The sequence below is a fragment of the Meles meles genome, chromosome 6, assembly GCF_922984935.1.
Source record: "Meles meles chromosome 6, mMelMel3.1 paternal haplotype, whole genome shotgun sequence".
NCBI lineage: Eukaryota > Metazoa > Chordata > Mammalia > Carnivora > Mustelidae > Meles > Meles meles.
In genome coordinates this window covers 11,523,402-11,544,048 of record NC_060071.1, presented here as the reverse complement: position 1 = coordinate 11,544,048, position 20,647 = coordinate 11,523,402, and the positions used below count along the sequence as shown (strand labels likewise).

At 50.3% G+C, this 20,647-nt stretch overlaps 1 protein-coding gene across 1 annotated transcript in view; it reads right to left on the bottom strand.

The window, feature by feature from the left end:
- Positions 1-20,647, bottom strand: part of ST8SIA2 (ST8 alpha-N-acetyl-neuraminide alpha-2,8-sialyltransferase 2) — a 66,464-nt gene that overhangs the window by 6,433 nt on the left and 39,384 nt on the right. The window contains exons 5-6 of the mRNA XM_046007261.1: positions 19,344-19,601; positions 13,657-13,950 (exon numbers count right to left, since the gene is read on the bottom strand). Of these exons, the coding sequence (XP_045863217.1) occupies positions 13,657-13,950; positions 19,344-19,601 (552 nt within the window). The remainder of the gene's footprint in view (positions 1-13,656; positions 13,951-19,343; positions 19,602-20,647) is intronic.

The window sequence follows — 20,647 nt, the reverse complement described above, 5'->3', positions numbered from 1 at the left end:
TATCTTATTATAATATATATTATATTATATATTATATATTATAATAATATATAATATTTTATATAATGAAACACATTTCAAGGACTCCTCACCCCATCCTGTGAACATGATTCTCAGAGGTACTGTGCCGACCTCCAGGAGAGCCCCTAGATAACCAGTCTTTTGTCATAAGCTTGTCAGTTGAAGACCACTTTGCTTGTTTCTCCTCCTGTTTCACTCTGTCTGGGCCAAGAAACTTCCCTATGGGTGAATTTTTCAACCCAGAATCAGATGGAGGGGACAAAGGCAGGGAGCAAGACAATGGGTCCATTAACCACAAACACAACTGGGAAATAATAAGGAAAAGCCTGTGTGGACATCCCGCAGACCTTCGTCAATTCTTCCCTGAATTGCTGAGAGGCTTACTCCCAGCTGATATGTGGAAGGCACGGTGCTTGGCTCGGGGTGGGGGGGGGTGTCCGTGGTTGAGGCTCACGAGATAAGATGCCCTTCCTGAGATCACTTGCACACTGTAGGTTCAATGTGGCTGAACTGAGCTTGGGAAGGTGCTGAGGGGCAAAGGCAGGGAAATGGAAGGAGGAAAGAACCCCAGGAGAGTAGCAGCCGATGTTTTGATCACCCCACACATCCTTGCAAAGTGCTCATCCACCTTGGTTTAACTACCTGTGATGATGGGAGCTCACCCCCTCCTAAAGCTAGTCCATTGCATTTTCGGTTCTAACTCAATGCTTCTCCACCAAGGCTGTACACTGAATCACCTGGAGCTTTAAGAGGATGGATCCTGAGTGCAACCTCAGGTACAGGCTGGACACTGGGATTTTTAAAACCTCCCCCAGTCATTCAAATGTGCATCCAAGGCCAAGAAGCCCTGCTCTCACTGGTGGGTGGTTCTGCTAAGAATGAGGTACATTTAGAGAAAATATGGGCAAAGAGAAAGGCTCAGGAATAGTCATCAAGTTTTAAAGATTGAGCCCGGGGAACTTGTCAAGCCCAGTGGCCTGGCAGGAGATGTAACTGAGTGAGCTGGGAGCTGGGATGTGTGTAGGGAAAACTGGTGCCTGGCCTCAGGGTTGCCAAGGCAATAGGGAGGGTCTCCTGGTGCTGTGGCATCTAAAGGGGTAGCCAGGTTTATTGTTGTCCAGTATAGTGGTGTCAACGTGTGTATGAGAGAGCTGGATTTTTATGCCATTTCTCCAAATTTTTGAATGTTGGCAACTAATTTAAAAAAATTAGACACATCATGTGAGATCCCGTTGGGTGAGTCAGCAGACCATATGTGTGGTGATCCATGGGCCTCCCGGATTGAAATTGTTCTCTTGTTTCAGGTTCCAGAAGGAAAACAAGAGAGTCCAGGGAGACAGGCCCCAGTAGAGGCACTCCTCGAGCTGCTGGAAGGCTTAGAAAAAATGCGGTGTAGCCTCCCCACTCCTGGTTTTGGGCCTTTTCCACCCCATGGTGATTCTGGGAAGGTCATGGCCCGACATGAGCTGGCTGTTGACCCTCCCGAGGGACGTGCAAGCCACTGCAGTGTCCCTGCCTGAGAGCACAGCGCTATTTGCTCCCTGAGCAACTTCAAGCCCTAACACCGATCACAAATGCCTTATTAGGGATTTATGGTTTGTTTGTTTTCCTATTGTAAGGCCTTAGCCTGAGAGGGTGTTCAGAAATGAATTTCTTTTCAGGACATCAGTGCTGTGCTCAGAGACATGGAGGGAAGAGTTTGATCTGTGGGAGGTCTGAGGTTACTCAGACACATGCCGTGCCCTGCCTGCAGGTGGGACTTTCCTCCTCCTGTCCCCAAGGTGAACTGTCTTCCCCTCCCCACCAAAACTAAGCACATGAATTACATCTTCCGGGAAATGTTCCTTTTGTTCTGCCCTCTTCTTCCTAGTTCATGCTGAGGTAATCACTTCCACCTATTGTCAGGAACTTGGCTTCTACTTCTGCTGTTGTGCTTGTCAATCCGGCCTGATAATTCACCATTGTATGGGTTGGCCTCCTACACAGAACAGTGCTGGCATCTCCCCGGGGGCAGGGGTCATGCCTCACACTCCTGGTAGGGGGTTCAGAGGCACCTGCCTCCCTGCACGGTGCAATCAGGGCACTGTGGCACGGACAGAAGCACTCAACAAACACTCCATGGGCCCTCCTACATCTCCCAGCATTCCTTGCAATGGAGCTGCAGTCACATGACCAGTTCTGGCCAAGAGGCTGTGATAGGAAGTGTGTCCTTTGGGAGCCAACTTTCTCCTCTGCCTCAGGGACCCTCCAAGCCTCCCGTAAAGATGGTGTCAGCCTAACGAGGAAGAAGCCTAGATCCCTGCACAACCGGCTGGAAGAGAGCCAATGCCGACCTGCATCACACTTCTAATGAATGAGAAATCAGCTTCTTGTGCCAAACCGCGAGGGGCTGGGAGTCGTTACTGCCGCGCAGCCTAGAACCACTATCATCCAGGGTTCCAGGTGCTCAGCAAATGTCTGACTTATATGGAACTGAAAAATAGGAAGAAGTCAAAAAAGAGGAAGAGGGAAGCCAGCAGGGCACACAGGTTTGTACCTGTGGCTGGCAGGGACAGGGAGAGAGGGGCCCAGCCTCTTGGATCTGCTGCTGGTTTTCCCCCAAGAACCAATCACTGGGAGAGGTGTTAACAGCCCAGGAGGCTCCAGAATGAGTGGAGAGCTCAGTGTCATGGAGGGACTGACTTATTTCCCATCCTGGCACCACAGGTGAACAAGAACACTCCTGAGCCATGTCTGCCTGGGACGCGGGGGCGCCGTTTAACGAGCAGCTTGTGATAGCAGCTGACTGAGTTACGTGGGAGCAAATCACCCTTGATTTCCTTTCTATCCCCCTCAGCCACTCTGGCCAGCTTAGAGACTGCGTGTGTGGCCGACTTGTAGACGATTTCCTTCCTCAGGGTAACAGCTGGGTGTTAAAACACAAACTAATTAATTTTGCCTTCCCAAACGAGGTTAGCTGGGTGCATCCGGGACGTCGTATCGACAATGCACCTTTAATATCCCAGTCTTGAGATTTTAATTAGAAGGCAAAGTAATCTTAAAGAAGGCAGTAATTATTTCCCAAATTGGTTATCCCAATTGTCAAGACGATTAAGCGCCGTATTTTATGAGCATGGACAGCTATAGACGAGGATCTCCAAAATCGTCTCCAAAGCACGTTTGTCTTTCTTTCTGAATTCCTGAGCTCGGTATGTGGCAAGCACAGTGGCTGCCACTGCGGGGAAAAAGGGACCAAAAGGGCCTTCCCTAAGATGCTAAAAGCACTTTGTGGAACATAGCTCATACTGTCCCTTAAGGAGCAGGAATGCCTTACAGGTGGTTGCCATGGCACCCTTGGGGACACTTGGTGCGAGATGAGCAGCGAAGTTGGGGGCAGGACCCTCAGACCCCTGGTCTCCCATTATCCACACCAGCAGCCTGGGCTCTGGTCTGGGGGTCCATAGCCCATTGCTGTCTTTTCCTTGGGAGCACTGCCTAGGGCTCTTGTCTCCTGGGGGAACATCTCAGGATGAGGCTGCCCAGCTTTGTGAGCATGGAGAGCTGGGGGTTTTGTCTCAAAATTCGGAACTGGAGTGCAGAGCTGACCAAGTCCTGTTGATGCTTGAGGTCGATTCCCGGTCCCTAAGCCTCAGCGCTTATCCAAACCAGCGTCCTTCACTCAGGTGAACAAGGTTGACTTGAAGGATGACCATGCCACCAAAAATTCTCCAGGGACTCTTGGAGTCCCGAGGACAATACCCAGTGGCCTTGGCCAGGCTTGGGAAGCCCTTGTGACCTGGGACTGAGATCCCTCCCACCACCTGGCCCTCAGAGCCAGATGCCATAAGGACCTTCTTGATTCCTACCAAGACATCACCAAGTCCCAGCTCTCCTAGCCAGCAACTCTGTCTTATGGTCTCAGCTTTGATGTCACTTCCCAGACCTCCCCAGAGGGGTCCATTTTATGTTGTTCTTTTCCAATCAGAGCACTTATCGTACTATGCTATCATTATTTACTTGTCTTTCCCCTCCCCTACAATTTACAATTCTGTGAGCCAGTGGACTGACTTCCTACTACTTATATAACCCCAGATCCTCATAGCTCATGTGCAAAGTGGGTGCACCACAAGTCTCTAGTTTATGAAGCCAGGAGTGAAAGTGAGCAAGCAGAGGCTAGTGTCCCCTTGGGGGACACTGGCAGAAGCCAAGGAGGCTGGCTTTCCTGCAGACCCGCAGGTTTGAACATGGGAAAGGAAGTCTAGTAGTGCCTTAGATCATTTGTTGCCAAAAGAAAGGAGAAAAATCATGATGACTGATAACTTCAGAGCTTCCTTCTCCTTCATGGGGGGCCCCTGGGGGAGTTGAGAGACTGTGACTCACTCACAGGGATCACCTCTGGCCCAGCAGGGTTTCAGAAAGTCCACCTCTTGGGGGCTGAAAACTCGTGGCTGGTTGGATTCTGGAATCTAAACGGATGCCACTCCAAACAGGAAAAAAAAAAAAACTATAATTAACCTCATTTATAATGAAAGGAATCCAATTCCACACAAAAATCAGATGGCATTTTCCACTGGATTGGCAAAGAAAACAAGTGTTGGTGACCTACCACGCTGGTGAGCTGGGGAGGCTATCGGAAAGTGGGCATTTTCAGTCATCGGAGGTGGGAGTTTTACTTGGTACCTGCCTCTAGGGAGGGCAATTTGGTAACCTCTATAAAAACTAACGATGCTTACATGCATCTCTTTTTAGCAACGGCATGCCTAGAAGTGAGCCTCTAGATGCACATATGTGTGCGGATGTCGGTATGAGATGATCACTCTAGCACTGATTATACTAGCAAAAGACTGGAAAAACCTGCGATGCCCACCCACGGCTTCTGCTCCCATAAATTATGGCCCAGACGCTGTGAAGGAGAGCAAGGTAGTGTGCTTTGATGTGGAATAATTTCCAGAATTTAGCAAGGTACTATGTTTAAAACATGCTCCCTTATGTGTAGAAGTGGATATTTCTGGAAGAATACACACAGAAAACCAGCGTAACAGGCTGCCTCTGTGGAGGAGGGCTCACTCACTCTTCGCTTTAAATCCTTTATACTGTTTGGATTTTTCTTTTTACTATGTGCATTGCTGTTTGAAAAAAAAAATTGAGACAATCTATGAAAAATGATGAAATGCCATCTGTGCCTTAATACCACAGACCTCCCTATTTTTCTCTATGTAACACTGTGGTGGGATATACTTCTGCACTGTGTGTCCCCTGGAGGAGACCAGAACCCGGCTCCTGGACTGAATCGGGGACATGCTCTTAGGACCATACGATGGCCATGTCTGGGAGGAGGGTCCTCCAACCTGCGCTGGTCTTGGCTCTGATTCTCTGCACCATGCTTACTCTCTTGCCCGTCCAGTGTGCAGGTTTCTGCTCCCCACTGCCAGGCAGCAATGCCCACAATGCTGATCTGCTGCTCCAGCCCTGGCAGGGATGCCCGCTGGACCACTGCCATCCTCGGGCTGACGTTCAGCACGTTTGGTACCTAATTAAGCACCAATTCACAGGCTTCCTCTGCACCAGGCCTGTGGTCTGGGTGGCTAAATGGGCCAGGCAGCGGGCTGCTTTCCTGCCTGAGGGCCAACCTCTCCATGGGTCACAGCCTTCCCTATTGTCGTAATTGAATCTGAGCCATTCACTACCATCTGCAGACCAGAGTTTTCCCCTTCCTGCAGCCATATTCAACTGCCGGGGTGTCCTTCCCCTGGGCTGTTCGCTTCCCTTGCCAACAGCCAGCCGGGGCACTGTGCCACTCTTGCAGGCTGGCAGAACCCAAAGCCCCCTGGAAGTAAGATTCAAAGGGTAGGTTTTCTCTGCCCCACACTGCCCCCTCCCTGCAATGCCCAGGTCCCATAAAGGCCCCAAAGTGTCAGGAATCTCCAGAGGACCCAGTGGTTAGAGGTTCTGCTGGCATAGGTGTGATGAATCAATGACTCTCCGAGTGGAAATGTTGGACTGTCTAGCCCAACCATTATGGGTTGAATGATATTCTCTCAGAATTCAGCTGTGGAGGTCAACCTCCAGTACCTCAGAATGCGACCTTATTTAGAGATAAGGGTCTTTACAGAGGTAAGCAAGTGAAAATGAGGTTGTTTGACCTCTATTCCAACCTATTCCAACCCAACCTTATAAGCAGGGGGGATTTGGAGATACACAGGCACACAGAGAGAATGATGGAGATGGTCCTCCACAAGAGAAAGGCCTGGAAGAGAGTCTTCCCTCAGCACTCTGAGAAGGACTTCTAGCCTCCAGATCTGCAAGACAATAACTTTCTGTTGTCCATTAAGCCACCTGGCCTGTGGTCCTTTGTTACAGCAGCACTGACAGACTCATACACTAACTCTGTAGGATGCGGAGTGCCCAAGTCATGGCCCAGCAAGGAGCCTTCACTGCTGCCTCAACAAGAGGCAACCAAGCTCATTTCAGAGAACCTGATTTGTTGGAATGCTCTTCTCAGCACCCAGATGACGTCAGAATCCTTGTTGAGGGGCACCTGGGTGGCTTAGTGGGTTAAAGCCTCTGCCTTCAGCTTGGGTCATGATCCCAGGGTCCTGGGATCGAGCCCCACATTGGGCTTTCTGCTCAGCGGGGAACTTGCTTTCCCCTCTCTCTCTGCCTGCCTCTCTGCCTACTTGTGATCTCTGTCAAATAAATAAATAAAATCTTAAAAAAAAAAACACAGAATCCTCGTTGATCCCTTCTCAACCTTGGTTCTACATCTGGAGCCTTGCAGTCCAAATCTGTGAGCCGCTCAAGGGCAAAGGCCTTGTTTCATTGATTTTTGTGTTCCCCCAGCACAGGCCCAGGGCCTTCTAGGTTATCGCAAATAAATATTTGTTAATTGAAGAAAGATTGCTCCCATGCTCCTTGGAGACTTCTCTCCCCAAACCTTTTGACTTTCGAATTTCTCTGCCCCTGTGGTCCCTCTCCAGTCTGGGACCCAAAACTTCTCCAGGTCAGATTTGACCAAGGTCATTTCTGACCTCCTTGAGTCTCAAAACATTATACATCCATCGCCGTGATCTAAGATCATCTTATCCCTTTGAGAAACCACATGCCTGCTGCTGATTGGTACTATTCATCACACCTGTACAATTGTTCAGAACCTAAGCACAGGATCTTGCATTCATCTGTATTAAATTTCTCCCTCTTAGGTTAGCTCATTGTTTCAGTCTATCAAAAGAAGTTTGGATTCAACTCTGAGGCCCCAATTATTAGGAATCCCCCCAAAGTTGTGTCTTCTGAAAACTGGCTAAGGAGACCATTGATGCCTTCACTTAAGTTATTGGTAGAAATGGGGACAGTTGGCAGTACAGGAAGCTGGTGGTGTGTTCTTAGAGATCCCCATGAAGTCAACCTTTAATTAATTAGTCGTTTGGGTATCTGTGGTCAACAGACAGTGGCCAGTCTGTTAAGGACAGGAGAAGGGGCATGGCAGTAAGCACAACTGAAACCCATACAACATGGATTCTCGTCCCCCTCCTCCTCATTTGAGTTACCTGGTCTCTGAGCCTGTTTCCTTGTGAGTAAAACAAGGGTGAAAATAGTATCTATCTTACAAGGTTTCTCCAAGAAGAGACTTAACATTTGCTCCCTTTTACTCCCTGGAATGTCACAGTTCTCCATGCTGCTCAAGAAATATTTTGTCAAAGTATCTGACTTGAACCAACATATGAAAATGACTACACCGATCCTGGGTCTACCTGTCTACTACCCTCCTCAGAAGAGCAGACTGGGGCAGTGTGCCAGTGTGCCCTGCTGCTTTCCCATAAAGACATCTGGTCTTGATATTTGCTTCTTCATCTTCTGGTGTTCCTGAGCCATTGCACTGATAACCATTTTGAAACTCTGGCTTGGCGTTGACAACAAGTTCACTGAGTCCATCTTTTCCCCTTGTTTAGAAAATTGGGGCATAATTAGGGAAAGATCAGGGCCAACTGCTCAGTGGTCTTAGTGCATAATATCTCCTGAGATATTAGTAGGTCTTGGTTTTGTTGAGAGTAGAGGTTCTCAAACTTATGCTGTACATCAGAATCACCAGCGGTGTTTGTTAAGATGTAGATTTCTGGGCCTCAAACCTGCAGTTTCTGATTGAGTAAGCCTGGGTTGGGCCTGAGAATTTGCATTTATACAAGTACCCAAGTGATGCTGATGTTGCTGGTCCAGGGACCATGTTGAGAACCACTGGTTTAGGGCAATTAAATGGGATTACAAGTAATGATACCAAAAGGCTACCAGGTAAATACCAAAGGCTATCCAGGTAAAAGGTAAAAGACAGCTCTCCTTTGCTGAGAAGACAGGTGAAGAGAGGAACCAAGAGTCCCGTTCCCATTTGTCTTTTGTAGCCTCTACACTGCCTGCCCTTAACTTTTTTGTTCTTTTTACTTGAACGATAAAATGCAATTTCTGTTTTTCTTTCTTTTTTTGGGAGGGAGGGGTGAACAGAGAAGGAGAGAGAGAATCTTAAGCAGCCTCCACACCCAGCGCGGAGCCTGATGAGGGGTTTCGTCTCATCACCCTGAGATCATGACCTGAGCTGAAATCAAGAGCCAGAGGCTCAAATGACTGAGCCACCCAGGTGCTCCCTTTCTATTTTTTCTTAATATTTTCATAAGCTCACATTCTGGCTTTGGCCTTCTGACATTATTCTTCTAGGGTCCCTGTCATTATTTCCTGGTTATTGTCACGCGGCAAATGGGTGGTGATCAGGAGCAAGGGAGGAGTCCTGAGTCTCACTCATGAGCCATGAAACCTTGTGCAAGTTTCTTACCACCTGAGGCTCACTTTGTTGTCTTTAGCATAGGATGTTGGTTCTAGTTCTCTCATTACATGACACAATGCTTAGCATGGTTTCTAGCATAGCAGTGTTAGGGATGGTCATTTATGCCCCTCATCTACTCTCCTACATGTCTTTCTTCAATCTGAGGTCACTGGGGACCCCCTGACCAGTCACCAGAGGCTCTCTGAGTATCAGGCACTACGCAGGAGAGAGGAATGCAGCACAAAGTGGCAGTATCCCAGCCTCAAGGCACTGACGACTTGAACAATTAATAACAAGAAGTAGGTTAATGACCACAAATGTGTAGGAGGAGACTGTTTAGCCAGGAGAATGGAAACTGTGCTCCTGTGGTCCCTTCACATGAAGCCTGGCTCTACCACGTGCCAGCTTGTAGTGCTAGACAGACTTAATATGACCAGCACTGGGCTTTAAAGTGATTTATGGAAAGGATTTCATTTGGTCCTCATGACAAGCCTATTTGCTGTTACTAGAGCATCTCATGGTTTTTTTCCCCCCATGAATGGATGGACTGGGGACACTAAACCAGTCCTAGGAGCACAATAACTTGTATGTGGACATGTTTGGGCATTTCAAGCCACCCAGCTGCATTCAGAGTGAGTGGACACACAGCTGCTATCTGAGGATGGCTGTTTTCCTTTGGAAAGATGGCTTGGCTCTGAAGGAGCAGTCAAGCAAATGAGGGAGGCAAAGGCCAAGGCAACATCAAGGGGCGAACAACACTGAGAGCCTCAACAGGGGGTTCCATAAGACTGTGTCAAGCCTCAGATGCCAGAGGGTGTTTGAAGGGACCCTGAGGTGTTCTGACCTTTCAGCTTGTTCTGCCTGGTGGGAACACTGTCCTAGACTCAGAAGAACTGCCGTGCACCCAGGGAATCCTGATATACCGCTGTATGGTCTCCTCACACCACTTCTCTGGTATGACAGCACCCGCCCCACTGAGCTGATGGGGGCCCCCAATCCAGAACTGGCTGGGTTTGAATTTGCTGCCTCTAGTGTCCTGGTTAGAGTGAAGTGCTGTGCTTCAGTTCCTGGTTTTGCCCCTTACTGGCTCAGTGGCTTCCTACTCATCACCTGACTCATCTGGGCGTCAACTTCCTCCTTTGCAGAATGAACACACTAAGATGTCTCAAAGGTGATTCTCACTTGACATTCCCACCAGCAGGCACAAGGGTTCCGACTTCCTCACATTCTCACCGACGCGTGTTATTTCCCACGTTTTTGATGGCGTCCATCCCAGTGGGTGGGAAGTGGTAACTCACTGCGGTTTTGACTTACAACTTCCCAATGATGAGTGATGTCGAGCATCTTTTCATGTGCTTATTGGCCATCTGTATATCTTCTCTGGAAAAAAAGGCCATCCAAGTCCTCTGCCCATGTAAAAATTAGGTTGTTTGATTATTTATGGTGTTGTTGAGTTGTACTCAACATATACTCCGGATATTAATCCCTTATCAGATACATGATTTGTAACTATTTCCTCCCATTCTATGGGTGGGTTTTCCCTCCCTCATACTAGATTGGCTTTTTGGTGCATGAAAAGTTTTAGTTTTAATGAAGTCCCTTTTATCTCCTTTTTTTCTTTCATTTCTTGTGTTTTTGGTGTGATACTTAAGAAACCATTGCTAGACTCAAGATCATAAAGATTTTCTGCTACATTTTTCTCTAACAGCCAATTACTTCTAATCGAATGGTGTACTTGCAAGTGGTCAAGATGGGTTCCTACCAAATAACAAGTTGGCAAAGATGTGGTGGAATGGAATAGCATGTCGGGGAAAATGTGGGGAAACTGAATCCCTTGTGTGCTGCTAGTGGCTCGCAACATGGTGCAGACACCATGGAAGACGGGATGGATGTTCTTCAAAGAATTAAAAATGGGATGACTATATGATCCAGCCATGGAAAAAAGTCTCGAAGAGCTATCTGCCACACTTGTTAACAGCAGCACTATTCACAACAGTCAAGAGGTGAAAACAACCCGAATGTCCAGCTATGGATGGACGGACAAACAAAATCTGGCAAACGTACAAGAGAATATTATCCAGTGTTCAAAAGGAATGCCGTTCTGACACAGGCTATAGCATGGATGGACCTTGAGGACGACATGTTAAGTGGAATCCGTCAGTCACAGAAAGGCAAATGCAGTATGAATCTCCTTGAATGAGGTATCTAAAGTACCAAATTCATGGAAACTGAAGTAGAAACATTACTGTATCAGGGGATGGAGGGAGGGAGGGAGGGTTGGGGAAAAAGGGACGTGTTGTTTAATGGGTACAGAGTTTCAGACGTGCAAGATGACGTTCTGGAGATTTCTTTCACAACACTGGGAATATACTTAATGCTACTGAGCTGCACGGTTAACAATGGTTAAAGTAGTAAATTTTATGTTGTGTCTATTTTACCACAATAAAAAATGTTTATCTCCTGTACTTCATAAAGAGAGGGTTTATTGACAATAGATTTTTAAGTATGGAAACAAGATTATTCTGTAAACTACAGTCCACATTGGAACTCTGAGGTGAAGACCTCCTGACAGGTGAATCTGACTTTTGTCCACTCTTCTACTACAGAATCCTTTATCCAATTGAGCCTAAATATACCCTCCTCCCTGTGGTTTCACCCTCCGGTCCTACTTCTACCTCTTAAGTCTATAGGGCGAGTCCAATCCCTTGCTGGGTGGTTGGTGGCAGTAGGGATGACTGACTGACTGTGTGTCTCCCTTGGCCAGCTCAGAACACAAATTCGGATGTAGACAAGAGACAGAGAAAAGCAGGGCTCAGGGAGGTAAGGGACCTGTTCCACCACCTGAGTAATGGAGGTGGGATTTGAACCCAGGTGTCCCTAACTCCAAAGCCTATGGCTCTCATGCTAGACTGCCTCTGGGCCAGTTTCCTCTTCAGCCATCTTTTCTACGAACCCTCAGTCTTTTCTCCTGTGGCTTTGTTCTGCCTCCCCCATCCCTTCAGCCCATTCTTCCTCTTGCTGCAAACCACCAGGTAAGTTCCCGCCAAGTCTGGGTAAGGTTTTGTTCTCGCTATAGACACTGCCCACATTTCCTGTAATGTCTGACCAGACCCGCACCCTGCAGAGGGCCACTGGCAGAAATCCATCCCGAGGCCCCTGAAGCCCTCTTCCCTGCCAACTCCTCCCCTTGCTAAAAGCAGAAACCAGTCCCGTTCTCTCCTGCAGTATTTCCTCCTGGGAGTTCCTGCAAGGGAAGATGTTGCCGTCCCAGGATTAACAGCCTGTTTGTTTAAAGGGCTTATTACTGGTGCTTAATGCTATTTTGACAGATGAAAGTGAGTCAATTATAGCTGGAAATAGCTCTGGCTGTATACGTTTGTTATAGGTAGTAGCCAATTCCCTGTCTGAGGGACTATTTCTCTTTACCATGAGCTAGTCCTTCCCCTTCTCACATCTGCTCTGACCCCAAAACCTTTCTTCCTTCCAGGCAGAGACAACATATAAGGCATGGAGCCTAGACTCCATGAGATGGGGGGGGTGGTTGCTGAGACAGGGAGGAGGTGGATGTTCAAAGAAGACCTCACAGGTCAACCTCCAGGATAAGGGATGTGGCCCCAGTGAGCCCTCTGTCCATCAGGTGTCACTCTGCTCCATCAGCCACCAGTGTGGCCACCTCTCACTGAATGTTTCGCTTCGTTTTTCTTGGGGATAATGGGTTTCCGCACTGTCAACACATCCTAATGAGATCAGGGCTGGTCACAGGCTTGGGGGTTTCGGGGGTCACCTTTGTGAGGACAGCAAGAGCCTTTGTGGGTTGGACAGAGAGCTTTCTGGGGGCCACATTGAGTTATGCTTGGGCCCCAGGAAAGGGCATTTCAATGTCAGCATGGGTCTGTACAATGCGCTCGCTTGTACCACTAGAGCAGGACGGTGAAGTGCCATGTGTCTGGGTGAGGTGGATACAGGGCTTGATCGCGAGCTGCAAGCTCAGGAGTGTGGACAGGCGTATTTGTAACAGGCATCTCAAACTTAATACGTCCAAACCTAATACCCCCAAACACGCATGGGCTCTCCTCTCACAGAAAACGGCATCACTGTCCACCCATATGCTCAAGCTCTAATCCTTTTTTTAAAAATATTTTTTAAAGATATTATTTATTTATTTGATATATAGAGAGAGGTCACAAGTAGGCAGAGAGGCAGGCAGAGAGAGAGGGGCAAGCAGGCTCCCTGCCGAGCAGAGAGCCCCACACGGGGCTCGATCCCAGGACCCTGAGATCATGACCTGAGCCGAAGGCAGAGGCTTTAACCTACTGAGCCACCTAGGCGCTGCTCAAGCTCTAATCCTAACAGCGATTCTGGATGCTTCTCTTTCTCTCCCTCCTTGAGGTCCTCAAATAGAACCCACCAACAAATCCTGCTGCCTTTACACCAAAGTTTCCAGCTAATCCGAGCGACCTGTTGCGTATCTGCTACCACGACCCCAGTCTTAGCCACAAGCAGTCCTGACGCAGGCCATTGCAAGAGCTTCCAGCCCATTTTCCTCCTTCCATCCTTGCCCCTCATGGTTTACCCCCCCACGCAGCCCCGATGGGAGGGCCGTTCTCAACCCAGCTCTCCGGGAGGGCGCTAGGATTGGTCAAACCGGGCGTGCCATGGGAAACCCACTTACTAGCTCCAGTTCCTTTCTCCAGGAAGGGAACTGCAGGAAGACCAGGGCGATGTTGAGGTCACAGAACTCACAGGTGGTGAGCTGGGATGCAAATGCATCTGGGCAGGGAATATCGCCCACCAAGCCCCGCCCAGACTCCGTGCCGGCCCCCTGCCCACACCGAGGAGAGGCCGCTCACCCGCGGACTGCGTGCAGCAGGCGCAGAGAGGGGTACGCAGTACGCACGTTGACGCGGTGCTTCAGGATGAGCTCGTTGACCCACTCAACGCGCTCCTTGCCGCCCCTGGCCATGAAGGCGGGAATCCACAGGATGCTGCCGTTAAGACTGTGCAGCCGCTGGAGCAGCTTCTCCCGCCACGTGGCGTTGACCAAGTCCTCAAAGGCCCGTTGGATGACGGAGGGGTTCATGGTCACCAGGTCCGTCTTGAGCCCCACGTCCCGCGCGTACTCCTGCACCGGGGCCAGGTTGCACCTGCCAGAGAGAAAGGTGTCACGGTCCTTTTGGGAAAGATGAGTCGCTGCTGCCTACAGTTCATTTCATCCAACCTTTACGTCCGGTCCCCTTCTCCTCAGCTTCTAGCACCGTCCCCCAACTCCATCATCCCTGACTCCCATATTTACTAGGCTCTTACCACATACACGCTGGCCCCTCGGGCTGTACAGTGTGTGCCTTCTGGAGTTCCAGATCTAGTGGAGCAGGAAGGAGGCGAGGAAGCCAGCCCTCAGCCCACAAGTCGACCATGCTACAAGACGGTGCAACCTGGCCACGTTAGGTAACAACGAGGAATCTGAAGGCACACTCCCAGGTTTAGGATTCACTCTGCTACTTTCTACCTGTCTGTTTCTGGGCAACCTGCTCAACCTCTCTGAGCTTCCCTACAGCTAAGGAATATGCACAGTGGTCTCTTTTGCTGTGATGGAGATCCCAAGAGCACCCCCTCCCAGGGATTAAAGGAGTCAGCACATACCCAGTACTCAGAACGCTGTTGGACCACACTAAGATCTCACTGTGATCTCATCTCACGTTACTACAGGAAGGAGGAGCATTAGATGGTATTCTCAGAGGCGGTGACCACTGAGGGGCATCTGGACGGAGCGAGGAGAATTAGTCCCTTTGTGGATGAGGCAATTAGAAGAGTGTTTCTCTAGCTTGTCAGAGTAGAGGAATCACCTCAGGTGGTATTTAAAAATACAGATTGGGGGGTGCCTGGGTGGCTCAGTGGTTTAAGCCACTGCCTTCGGCTCAGGTCATGATCTCAGGGTCCTGGGATCGAGTCCCACATCGGGCTCTCTGCTCGGCAGGGAGCCTGCTTCCCTCTCACTCTCTCTGCCTGCCTCTCTGCCTACTTGTGATCTCTCTCTGTCAAATAAATAAAATCTTAAAAAAAAAATACAGATTGGCCGGGTCTCTCCCCTGGGGACCCAGATTCAGCAGGTGAGCCGAGGAACTGATAGTTATTTTTACAAGCCCGTCAGGTGATTCTTATGACTAGGCAGTTTAGGGAACATTGCGTTCTGGCATTATAGGCACAAGAAATGTATCTAAGGGTGTAGAGGTACAAAACAGTATGGGGATTTAGGGGGAGGCAAATAATTCTCTCTGCCTGGACATATTGTGTGGAGGAGACAAAGCTGTAGAGACAAGCAGAGCGTAAATGTTGGGCATGTTGTTCCAAGGGCAAAAGGGAGCCACAGAAGATTCTTGAGCAGGAGAGTAACATGACAAATTTGCATTTTAGGCAACAGGTAGGCAATCAGATAAAATTGTAGTAGGTATTGGATTGGATAGAATTGGGTCTGGGAGGACAAACTAAAAAGGCCATTGCAATCTTGTGCTGAACTAGCCAGAGACCCTAGGTGGGCAACCTCTGATATCTCACCAGAGGCCTGCTTTGTGGGGGACCTTCCCACCTTCATGGGTTGAGCCTGGGTGTGCATACTGGGACCTCTTGCCTATGCTGCAAGCTAACGGACCCGGGCTGGCCACAGGGGAGGCCTGGCTGCTTACTGCACAGAGGATCTGGTGGTGGAAGAGCCCTTTGGCCAGTGGAATTAAGTCTGAGGAACTAGAGTAAGTATTTATAGAACAGAGGCCGGAGATATGAAGATCTGGGCCATAAGTCATTGCCAAACGATGAGACCCAGAGAGACACGACTCGCCCTCCTTGCAAGCCAGGACTTTTCTTCCTTCAACATTTGAGGAGGAAAAGTAGGATGATCAGAAAGAAAATGAACATCCTTGTGCTCCTGGTGTGTGCCAGCCGCCGGTCCTTTAACACAGGTCAGCTCAGTTCATTCTGACTCTGTGTTAATCACCCTCATTTTACAGATGAGGAGCCCAGGGCCAGAAGGTGCAATGTAACCTGCCCAGAGCAAGTAAGAGAAGCCCCAGGATTCTGTTTCTGATGTGTCTGACTCTAAGGCCTGTTTGGTGCCCAGACTAGACCCCCTGAAATACCCACCGTCCTCATTCCCACCCTGGCCTCGCTCTCTGTGATTGTGGCTACACACTGCAGGGGGTAGAACTGGTCTGCGACAACTTCAAGGGCCCTTGCCTCGGACCTCAGAGGAATGGAGTGCCATTATCCCTGTTGTCCTGAACCCCGCTGAGCCAGGTTTCCAAGACCTTCCTGAGAGCCCGGGGCCTCCCCCGGGCCAACCTCCAGATCCTGAGAGCAGGGGGAAGGGAAACGGATTCAATGCAGTTCAGATCTGCCGAGTCTACCACGGGCCAGTGGGGGCTGCGGGAGAGGCAGAGAAGGAAGTGATGTGGAGCCTGCTCCCCCGACAGGCTTCCAGGTTGGTCAGGGGAGGGAAAACGGGCTTGTGCATGCTTAGCTACAATACTGGTCAGTTGGGGTGTCGTCCAAGTGCCCTGGTGGAGACTCTCGGGAGCTCTGGGACTTTAAGCAGCCTGAGGCGGGCTCCCTACCTCATTCAACATGGGACCCAGCTCATGGCTGGCAGGGGAGGGCTGTGAGGGCCGGGCTATGCCCGTGACCATGTCTCAGGGCCACTCCTTGAGTGAGGATGATGGAGACGGCTCTATCCTGCTGTACCCCTCCTTCACAGGGCAGTTTTCTTTATGGGGGTGATCAGGATGGGAATAAGCTTGCTCTAACAGCAGGCCAGGCCTCCCAAAGTAAATTCTAGGGGGGCTGTCGGTGCTTTGATGGGCATAACTCTGGGTTGGAAAGGAGTCTGTCCCTTCCAGAAATAGGCATGTCCACAGGTCCAGGGGGAGAGGGAATCTGCTGGAGAGAGCGGCAGCTCATGCTTGGCTCTGAGCCATACTGCCTGGGCCCATAGCTTGAGCCTGGCCACCCAAGCATGCTATGGACCTGTGGCTCTCTGTACCTCAGTTTCCTTCCTGCAAAAGCCAGCCTAAAATGGAACATTCCTGATAGGGTTGTTGTGAGAATCACTTAAGTCCATTGACATGAAGTGCCTAGAATTACACTTGGTGCATGCTAAGTGCCCACTGACCGTGACAATGAGAGTGATGATTTGTCTGTGAGGGGGCATCCATTCATTAGGTTCTCCCTATTGAAGGTGAGTGTGTGTGTGTGAGAGAGAGAGAGAGAGAGATCGCATGCAATGAAGTTTTGATTCCCAAACATCTGGGAACTTATTCTGTACTAAATGACCCCGAGTTAGGCAGTCCCCTCTGCCTGCCACTGCAGCCTCATGGGGACACTGCGGGACCAGCACTCCTGTCCGGCCCCAATTCCCAGCAGCACTTTAGGTGGGCAGCCGGTGCTCAGTCAAGCCCCAGGCTCTACGATCCATGAATCTAGTCTCTTGCATCCATGCCTTTCCTCCTCTGCTTCCTCCTGCTCACCTTTTTCATTTGCTAACGTCTGCTTCTTCCAGAAGCCTGACCTGAACTCCCCTCAGGAATGCAGAATGTTTTGCAAGCTCACTGCATTTTGCAGGCAGGCCTGTCTTCCCACTGTTCAGTGTAGAGTGTTCTGAGAGGAAGAAGGTCTTGGGGTCTCCCAGGGAGGGGAGGGGCCCCATTACCATGGAGCAAGGCAAAGTGATAGAAGACTTCGGATGACAGGGACTGAGACCATCCCATCAGGACCCTTCTGGTGTCTGTTATCTCACAGAGCCTGGAGCCCGAGCTCAGAGTCCCCTGTCTGTGCAAGGCTCAGGCTTGGACTGGTGTCCAGACATGGACAGGAGCAGCTTGCTTTGGGGAGCTCATGGTCGGCATCGGGTAGGTGGGGCAGAGACACCGGATTCCTGGAGATCTCTTTCAGACAGGCCAATGCTACAGGAGAGGTGGTGTGGAATTGTGGGGTGGCCTCCCCGCACCTCAGGGGAAGGCAGGGCAGGGAATGAACTCTGTGTGCTCTATTGTGGGCAACACCGTCTAGACACACACATGCCAACTCAGGCTGTGGCCACAGCATCGCACTGCATTTCCTCTCGGTGAGGGCTGTGGCCTATAGGATCCCCCAGAGGGAAGGCGGGTGGTCCCCCTAAGGAAGAAGAGCCCACGGGGCCCCTGACGGCAGCCAGGGCTGTCACTCGGCATCAGGAGGGGTGTGTACACAGTGCGCCTTTGTAATTTTGTCCTGAATTGCCAGGGCAGGGCTGGGTGGACCATGCAAACCTCACTGCTGAAGCTTGTAGCAAAGGAAGAGGCATGGCTTATGCGTGTGACCCCAAGTCAGGAAGGCCTGGCACCCCCACTCTCACACTCTGCCCACACCTTTAAACCCCGCCACGCAACCCTCACCCTTGCCCTGGCTTCCATCAGACACCTGCCCTGCTTCCTTCCCCCTTGCCTTCCCCCTCCGTCCCTAAGTCTGTAGACAGGAGGGCTTGGAGAATGGGGGCCAAGTCCTGGGCTACACCAGGCACAGGCTTGATCTGGCAAAGGCTACCAAGCTAAACCAAGTTTGGCTGCGAGGCGGCCCTTGCGCTTCTGTCACAGCGGATGCAGGAGTCAACACAGCGTCTAATCCCACGGCCTGAGGTCGTTTCCCAAAGCCCCAGGACAAGGCTCGCTTCGCATCAGGACAGCCCCAGAGGAAACGTGAGATGCGGTGTGCCCTTCTGCCAGGGCTGGGGCACTGTTTGGGGGCGAAACTCGAGGCTCCGTGTGCCCTACTTCTGACCAGGGGACAGCAAAGCCTTGTTCCCAGTCCATCTGGGTTGGGGGTCAGGTATCAGGGCCGTGGGTAACTGAGTCCAGTTGGGTCCCAGGAGATTGAACAATGAGAGCTGACATTTCAGGGAGAATGATGGGCAAGTCCAAGTTTCTCTGCCACCCCCTCACTTCCCAGATGTTGACTGCAGGATAATAGTCACCAGCAGAGCGCCGCCTTCGAGAACACTTGTACGAGGTTTGCAAACGTGAACGGACAACTGGCTGGCCTAGGCTTTATCTAGGGGTCGGCAGACTTTCCCCGTAAAGGGCTAGGTACTATTTGCCGATTCTGGCATATGCTCTCTCTGTTGCTACACTTCAACTCTGCCCAACTAATTTAGCCATTGAGGATATGAAAATGAATGGGCATGACTGTGTTCCAATAAAACTTTATTGATAAAAACAGGCTGTTGGCCATAGTCTGCCTACCTCTGTGCCAGGTTAGGGATTCTCAACCTCGACGGTACACCAGACCATTTAGGTTTCCTCGGCTACATCCTGCTGACCCCTCAGACGGACTTAAGCAGTCTGGGGTGCAGTTTGGACACTGGGACTTCTAAAGGCATCTCAAGAAATTCCAGTGCACAAAGGCGAAATGGGGACTAACCCAAGCTTTTTCTCTCGTTTCAACCTCTTGGGACAACTGGCCGTGTGCCACTTAAACCTGCTTGTCACTTGGGGCCCAGAGCCCCTGCTGCGGTTACCTGATGACAAAGCTGTGTGTATCGATCTCCTGCCCACAGCCGCTGTTCAGCAAGACCCCCGAGTTGCCCACAATGGCACAAGTCCGGAAGTGTCTGTTCTTCAGGGGAGAGGTTCTGGGGAGGAGATCATAGAGGTTCTGGGATACGTTCATCGTGCTGTCACGGTCAAAGATGTAATGAATGATGTCTCCGGGCTTCAGGGTCCCCTTGAGGACAGAGATGTCCTTTTCAGCATCCAAGAACTTCAAGATTTGCTTCCTACGGAAACCAAACGCACATGAGGAACAAGTTTCCCTGTGGCCAGCTGCCCTTAGTCAACCTCCTGTCCTCTGTGCCCCCGTGGCCTGACGCAGCCAGCACACAGGCGAAGCTGAGTTCAGGTGCCCTCTGAGAATGCATTCTCGGTGGGGAGTATCAGAAATGGCCCAGAGGCGACTATGGCGAGGGCCAGTCTGGTTTTTGTGATTATGGCCTCTTCCTATGAGAGGTGGTTACTGCCCAGGGAAATGACTCTATTAGGACATAGTGAGAGCTCATCACAGAAGGCCCTGGGAGGAAGGGTGTCCCACCATTCTGGTTTGCCCAGGACAGCCTGCTTTTAGCACCGAAAATCCCATGTCCCAGGGAACCCCTGTTTTGGACACTTCCAGTATCACCAGATATCACCCTGCCTCTCAGTGCGATTCGGGGCCAGCATCTGACAGGGGGTCCTGAGCCAGGATTAGGAAGCCAGGATGACACATGTCCCTCATTCCTCAGCGGTCTATTTTCTTCCACAAAAATCTTCTCTAGGAGAAGGGATATGCCATGGCGTGAATGGGAGTGTAGATACTGTGAGGTGTCTACCTTTGAGAGACCGAGAACGTGGCCGGCCATCCCTGAGCTGGTCCATTCTGTCGACTGGGCTGCTCTGCCCCCCACTGCTGTCTAGTTCGAGGTTATAAAAAGGGATCCTCTCCGGTCCCTCAGAGACATGCTGTTGCAGAACAAAGGTGAGCAAAGGACAGCTCCCTAGTCTCCAGGATGACTTTGATTTAGGGGGAATGTTCTAGAATCATCTAGCAAAGTACACAGCTAGAATGGGGTGTGGTCAGAAAAAGGACAGGTGTCTTCTCAGAATTGCCTGGGGAGATTTACTTAAACCACTCAGACCTAGCTGAGGGATTCTAGCTGGGGTGGGGGTGTTTACTGTGTGAATCTCCTAAAACATCTTTAGAAATGATTTAAGTCAGAGAAAGAAATTGGGTCCCCACAGTAGCCCTACATGAACTTCATTTCCTGCCGCAAGCCCCTTTCGAGCATAG